Here is a 7,659-nt window from a genome sequence, read left to right as displayed (position 1 = left end):
AGGTCAAGCCAATAATATATTTCAAGTTTATTTTTGTCAGTTGTGTAAAAAAGGGGTGCAGTTTTATTCTTTTGCATGTGGACACCCAGTTTTTCAACACCATTTAATGATTATCCTTTCCTGATTGAGTATTCTTGGATCCCTTGTCAAATATCAGTTGAGCATACGTGACTGGGTTTATTTCAGGGCACTCAGTTCAGTTTCATTGGTCTTTGAGTCTGTTTTTATGTCAGTACTGTCCTGTTTGGATTCCTATAGCTGGATAATCTACTTCAAAAATCAGGAAATAACAAGCCTCCAGCTTTGTTCTTTCTCAAGATTGCTTTGGCTACTAAGCATCTTTTGTGGTTCCATAAAAATTTTAATATTTTATTCTATTTCTGTGAAAAGTGGCATTGGAATTTTGATAGAGAATGTATTAATCTGTAGATGGCTTTGGGTGTTATGGACATTTTAACAATATTAACTCTTCCAATATGTGAGCATGACATTATCTTTTCATTTATTTGTGTCTTCTTCAATTTCTTTCACCATTGACTATGGTTGTTGGTGGATCTTTCACTTCCTTGGTTAAATTTACTCTTAAGTCTTTTAGTATTTTATAACAGTATTGTCTTCTTTATGTCTTTTTCACATAGTTAACTGTTAGTGTATAGAAATGCAACTGATTTTTTTTGTATGTTGATTTTTGTATCCTGAAATGTTACTGAATTTGTTCATTTAATAACAAATTAATAGTTGTTTTGGTGGAATCTTTAGGATTTTCCATATATAATATCATGTCACCAGCAACAGAGACAATTTCCCTTCTCCCTTTCTGATTTGAAAGACTTGTATTTCTTTCTCTTGCCCAATTTCTCTGGCTTAGGAATTCCAGTATTATGTTGAAATAAGAGAAATGAGTGTTGTTGATACACTTGTCTTGTTCCTAATCTTAGAAGGAAAACTTTCAGTTCTTTACCATTAAGTGTAATGTTCAATATGGGCTTGTTATATATGGCCTTTATTATGTTGAGGTATGTCCCCTTGACATTGGTCTTGGTGATAATTTTTTGGATATGATGCCAAAAATGCAAGCAACAAAAGCAAAAATCAACAAGTGGGATTACATCAAACTAAAAAGCTTCCACATAGCAAGAGAAACAATTTACAAAATAAAAAGGCAACATATAGAATGTAAGAAAATATTTGCAAACCACGCATCCAATAAAGGGTTAATATCCAAAATACATGAAGAACTCATAAAACTCACTAGCAAAAAAACAAACCTGAAGTGAACAATATAATTTAAAAAAATGTGTTGAGGACTTAAATAGACATTTCTCCAAAGAAGAAATACAACTTGCCAACAAGTACATGAAAAGTTGCTCAACATCACTAATCATCAGGGAAATGCAAATCAAAATTACCATGGGAGATCACCTCCCACCTGCTAGAAATGTGGTATATGCATACAATGAAATATTCATCTTTAAATAAAAAAAAAAATCCTGCTATTTGCAGCAACATGGATGAACCTGAAAACATTACACTAAATGAAATACTAAGCCAAACACAGAAGGACAAATACAACATGATACCTTTTATGAGAAGGATTAAAAACAGTCAAATTCATAAAAGCAGAGAGTAGTATGTTGGTTGCCTGGGGCTTAGGGGTAGGGGAAATGGGGACGTATTGGCCAGAGTGGTAACTTTCAGTTATAAGATAAAGAAGTTTCAGAGATCTAATGTACAGCACAGTGACTACAGTTAGCAATACTGTATTGCATCGTTAAATTTTGCTATAAGAGTAGAGCTTTAATGATCTCTCCATAACAAAAAGAACAGCAAATGGTAATTACGTGAAGTGAAAGATTTTTGAACCTTATTGTAGTATCGTCTCATAATATATAGATGTATTAAATCATCACATTGTACATGTTAAGCTTAGACAATATTATATATCCATTATATCTCAGTTTAAGCTGGAAAAAAAGTTTAAAACTGAAAAAAAAAAAAAGAGTTCCTGAGTTCAAATTCTAACTGCCTCTGCTTTTATACGGGGCTAATTCTAAGTAAACGTTATAGTTGCAGCTAGAACCTTCTTCAATACCATGAAGAGCTACTCTGGTCTTCAGCAACAGAGCTGGAAGGGAGTGGCACTTAGCGAGTGTATTAGTGTTATTTGGCACAGGTAGTAGGAGCAGAGGATAGCTGAGCCTTTGGTAAGAATGCCCAGACTTTACATTTCAGAATGTAAGCAGTAGTAAATAGGACCAACCCACTTAGGACAGAGAAAAAAATTCATTATCTATAGGACATTCTAAGGAGGAGAATTCCAGCATAGAAAAGACTTGTCCTGATTTAAGATCTTGAAGTGGCATAGTCCATCTCCCTTATTGTGTCTTATTTTACTATATTGTAGTTATCATTTTCTAACATAAAACATAATGTACTTATGTATTGAATTAACTGTTTATGCATCTTCTCTCCAAAATAGAATGAAAGCTCCAGGAATGTATTAGGTTGGCGCAGAAGGAATTGTGGTTTAAAAGGTTAAAAATAATCACCAAAACCACAATTCCTTTTGCACCAATCTAACATAAATTTTTGTCGTCAAGTTTACTTCCTCAGTCCACACCATAATGCTTGGCACAGTATAGGCCAAATTCAATAAAAACTCAGATGAATGAATATTAAAATGTAAATGATGAATTTAAATAACAAAGATTTTTAATACAAATCTGATTAAACTAGATATAATGGTTAAATATGTTTTAATGAAAAATTAATTGCTAGGTTTAGGCAAAACGATACATGGTAGTCTTTTGGGGATTTAAAAGATACAGGCTCAGGCTGAACACCCACTAGGGCTCAGTACTTTCTGTGCTTCTGAGTTCTCTGCCCTGGTGTTCCCCCTCTTCCTCTCCCTCTGTTCATTTCTCTCTCTCTCCCTCTCCATCTCCCTCTCCCTCTCCTCTCTGTCTCTCTTTCCCTCTCTCTCTCTTCATGGCTGACTCTTTGTCATTCTCAGAGGGGCTTTTTCTGACAGAGCAATAAATTGCTATCCTCTTTCTATACTACAATCAGTATCTGAAAGCACATTGTTCATTGATTTGTTTATTTGTTTAATATTTGTCTCCCCATCTAGATTCAATCTCTAATATAGCAGAAACTACCCCTTCTGTCTTTTAAACTGAATCCTCAGAATCTAAAATAACTTTTTCAAGAAACATGTAAAGTCTGAATCTTATTTAATATAGGTAATTCTCATGCAAGAATTGACTTGCCTTACAAAAATAAATCTGATCTTATTTTAATATTATCTTTGGAAATATAAAATATGGAAATGTAATATCCCCTAAAATATTTTTCCTGATCCTTTATTTAACTTGTGTTTGTTTTGTTTTAAGTACTGTAAAACTAACACCTCCCATTGGGGAAGTATCTACCACATGCTAAACCCATATTAAGTGCTATAAAATCATTATCTATAAAATTCAATGCAAGCCTATAACAAAAGTACTGTTATCCACATTCTAGAATTCAGGAAACTGAGGCTTAAATCCCATTCAACATATCTTAATAAAAACATACTTTTAATCTCAGTGTTTTTCCTGTGCTTAAAGATTTATATCTACTAGGGATGGTCCCTAAAATTTAAAACAAATAAACAAAAAAATAAACAGCGTTTCAGTAACTGTATCAGGCCAAATAATGCAAAATGTATGACTTAAAAACTCAGTTCAACTCAGGTGAATTCTTAAAGAAAAGAAAATTCAAAGTGTAAAGGAGGTTTACAAGATTCCTCCATGTAATTAAGAAGTAAACATGCTTATGTGGAATGTATTGAATTGCCAGCAAAATTTTGTTTATATTAGTCCTCAACTCTAAGTTAAAAATAAAAGTGAAAGTTAGCTAAGGCATTACAGAGTGAAAGATTTCTTCTAACCATCATTCGGACATTCATGCAATAAACATTTACTGACCACTGGAAAATGCAAGCAAATAAGAAAGAGAGGACTGTGATATATAAAATGTATATAACATAATTCAATAGGATTATTGATTATAATTATAAAATGAAGGAATTGAGACACCAGCAAAAGAGAAGAGAAAGTAAATGGAAACATAGGAAGCACTATGTAGTTCAACCATGACAATGTTTAGGAGACAGTCTCTGCTCATCTGTGCCTGGAGACTGCACCTGTAATAATTTTGGAATTGCTCACCTCAGGTAAAAAGCTTCTGCTATCTTTAATATTTGATAGACAGAGCCAATGTTATAAAACCCTGTGTTTGGGGGATACGGTTTAGAAAAGATTCCTGGTATTTATGGAGGATGTTATCTTAACAATGCCAAAATATGTATGTTCTTAGATTGCTGAATGTTGAATTTATGGTTTTGTTTCTCTATGGAAAGTATTCCCATTAATCTCTGCGCATTATGCCTTAAACTATATTCTGAGGAGTGTGAGTTAAAATTAATGAGTACTCACTCTATCTTGGTGGTCCCTCCAGGGTGATTTAGGAGCACAGAGTTAAAAAATGGCCAACATCTTTATTTACATGAACTAAGCAAATTGTATAATTTCTCTGAGACTCAATTTCCTTTAAAGTGACTCTTTTAACTGACCTCATGAGGTGATAAGGGGGGACGGAGGGAATCACATACAAAATATATGTCAGGCACAGAGTAGCTGCAATATTTACAATTATCTTCATTGCTATATATTTTAATAAGCATTAGGAAAAGGTACTTAGTACACATGATACTCTACTTCTCAAAATCCTCATCAGTGGTTGTCCACTAAGAAGAGCACATCAGCCTAGTATTCAAACCTGTCTACAATTTGATCAAAAGCTACTTTCTCATTTTAACTTCCCCCATAAAACACTCTTATGCGTAGTTTGGAATTCTCCCCCAAGATGCCTCTGTTCATACACACACACACACACACACACACACACACACACACACACACACACACACACGGTCTGAGAATTACTTTTGCAAACTTGTTGCAACAATGTTGCTAATGATTTTTTAAGTCAGAGGGAGTATTCATTATGAATTTGTACCAACTAGTTTACTATTTGTGCTGAAAAGGCTGCTTGAAAAAGTTAGATGCAAATGACCTGAACTTTTCGCCAACAATTCATGGCTCTTGCATCATGACAATGCACCAGCTCACACGGCACTGTCTGTGAGGGAATGTTTAGCCAGTAAATAAATAACTGTACTGGAACACCCTCACTACTCACCTGATCTGGTCCCCAATGACTTTTTTCTTTACCTGAAGATAAAGGAAATATTGAAAGGAAGACATTTCAGGTCTTTTACTTTCTCTTCTTTTCTCTGTTTAGGCAAACTTGGATCTGTTTCTCAGTCGGTTGAAGATTCCTAACTCATATTTCTCCTTATGGAAACAAACACTGAAAATTTTACACATATATTTCCTTTTCCTAGGAACATTGTATCTATTTTGGAATATGAGCTATATACAAAATAAAAGCCTATACAATTTATAAGCCATAAGAAAGCCATACAATTTATAGGCCAAAATAAGGAGTTAAAGCAACAGTGCCATATGTGTTTAGGACAAGGATTTGAGTTGGGCTAAAAAGGATAGTAAGATTTCAGTTAAAATCACTAAATATTAAAAATATGAGCCAATGGCACTATAAATTTACCTTCAAATATTTCAATTTTTGGAACTCTGATTTAAATAATCTGACATGATTTGTTTCTGTATTATAGCATTTAACAATATCAAAAATTATATTCAACCTGGCTCTGTGAAAAATATTTATTTTCTATTGACTTTTACATGTGCTGTTACTTTTATATTTGATATTTGATTCCAGGAGTAATTATCATATCATTTGGAGAAATATTCATATTTACTATAGTGTTTCAATGGAATGATACCTTAAAAATAATCCATAAAGTTAGCCAATCAAGAAGACATATGGTCTGCAGCTGTTGTTTTTTTTTTAACTCCTATTAACACTCTAGCATTACCCAACTCCTTCATTTATTCTTCTATTTTCGAAGGAGCTCTTAATTACCTTCATCCTTATTTCAGCTGTAAATGCTTTACTGCCATTCTTTCATTAGAATAAATCCTCCAACCCATTCAAGGATCTGACACTTCACCACTGATTTACAAGCGATTCTATTTTATTCATCAGATGTTTGTCCTGGCTTTGGAGTATCTGTACTGCCATTGCTGATAACTGTTGATGAAAGGTCATCTTTCTTCATCCCCATTTCTTGGAAAATGTACAGGTACCTTTTCAGCATTTCAGGAAGACTGGAACTGTAAAGAACTAGGAAAAATAGGAAATCTTGTAATTGTCTTGAAAAGAGTCATTATTTTACACTGTTGGCTAAGTGGCTATAGCTGCAGTGGGGATAATGTGACCTATAAAAGATTCATCTGAAATTTTCTGTTAGAAATTTTTTCTTCATAGATTTCAAGCTAGTTCTGAATTCACTGTCATAGGACCAAACCATAACACCACTGCACAATATTCTAAAAGCAAAATTAAACAACACACAAGAAACCACATTAAAGAACTATGGTGGTTGATATTAGTTTTCCTCTTCTTGTTCAGAAAACTCCTGTTTCAAATATATTTAAGATACATATTATATCTTAAATATATTATTTATAAAACAATTATAATAACTAATATATTATACACATGAACTATATATTCATGAAATACATATGTATATTATCTCAGTCTTCTTTTATGAATTGACTATTTGGTACTTTCCAATTAGCGTTATTATTGACAGTAGACTGAAATCCTTAGGATCTTTGACTGCAAATGGTCTGGGTTATAGAATGTAAAGCTTTGAGAGTGCATTGGTAAAAGTACTTTTTTTTTACAAGAGAACAAATCCACTTTATTTACTTTTCAGTCAATTTAAATCCTTGAGGGGTACAGCATTGCACGGATTCTGTGTCCTATGGGTTTAGCAGGAAGGTTGCTACGGAATTTGGCACGAACCATACCACTGTTTCCATGAGCACGAGTTACCTTTCCCCAGATTACTCTGGTTTTGTTCGGTTTGCCACCAGGAGTCACTGTGTTATTCTTTGCCTTGTACACATACGCACATCTCTTGCCTAGATAGAATTCAGTTTCATCTCGAGCATAAACACCTTCAATTTTAAGAAGAGCTGTGTGCTCTCTCTGGTTCCGGAGACCCCGCTTATAGCCAGCAAAAATGGCTTTGGACCATAGCCTTCCAGACATATTTCTCGTTTTAGAAGTCCTTTTCCCAGCAGGCCCCCAAATTTCAGCAGCAAGAACACTCCGGTAAAAGTAATTTTTAAAACAATATCTTATTAACTAATAATCCTTGTCTAATATCTACATATGAACTTCCAAATGTTTCACTTAAATGTTTTGCATTAAGTATGGACTATTATCTTCTTATTTGACATTGTATATTGTCCTTGAATAGTTTGTATTTGTAGTCTAGATACCATATTGCATAGAATGCACATTCCTTTTTAAGAATTTCATTTTTTATTTCACATACTGCTTTAAATAACACTTCAATCTCAGTTTTGCTTTCATATAAATGTCTAATCTTTTATAATATTTTTTCTATTTCCTCTTTTACTTTAATTTACTTATGTTTTTCAATACTGTATTGGT

The 7,659-nt window shown here is 33.3% G+C and overlaps 1 protein-coding gene across 1 annotated transcript; it reads right to left on the bottom strand.

The window, feature by feature from the left end:
* Positions 1-6,918: 6,918 nt before the first annotated feature.
* LOC308505156 (large ribosomal subunit protein eL33-like) lies at positions 6,919-7,251 on the bottom strand (the record flags this gene model as incomplete). The annotated part of the gene is made up of 1 exon (XM_081066893.1): positions 6,919-7,251. The coding sequence occupies one exon, from the start codon at positions 7,249-7,251 to the stop codon at positions 6,919-6,921; it is 333 nt and encodes a 110-aa protein (XP_080923019.1).
* Between the last annotated feature and the right edge of the window lie 408 nt (positions 7,252-7,659).

This window comes from Rhinolophus hipposideros, assembly GCF_964194185.1.
Source record: "Rhinolophus hipposideros genome assembly, chromosome: 11".
NCBI classification, from domain to species: Eukaryota; Metazoa; Chordata; class Mammalia; order Chiroptera; family Rhinolophidae; genus Rhinolophus; species Rhinolophus hipposideros.
This window is presented reverse-complemented; position numbering and strand designations above follow the sequence as displayed.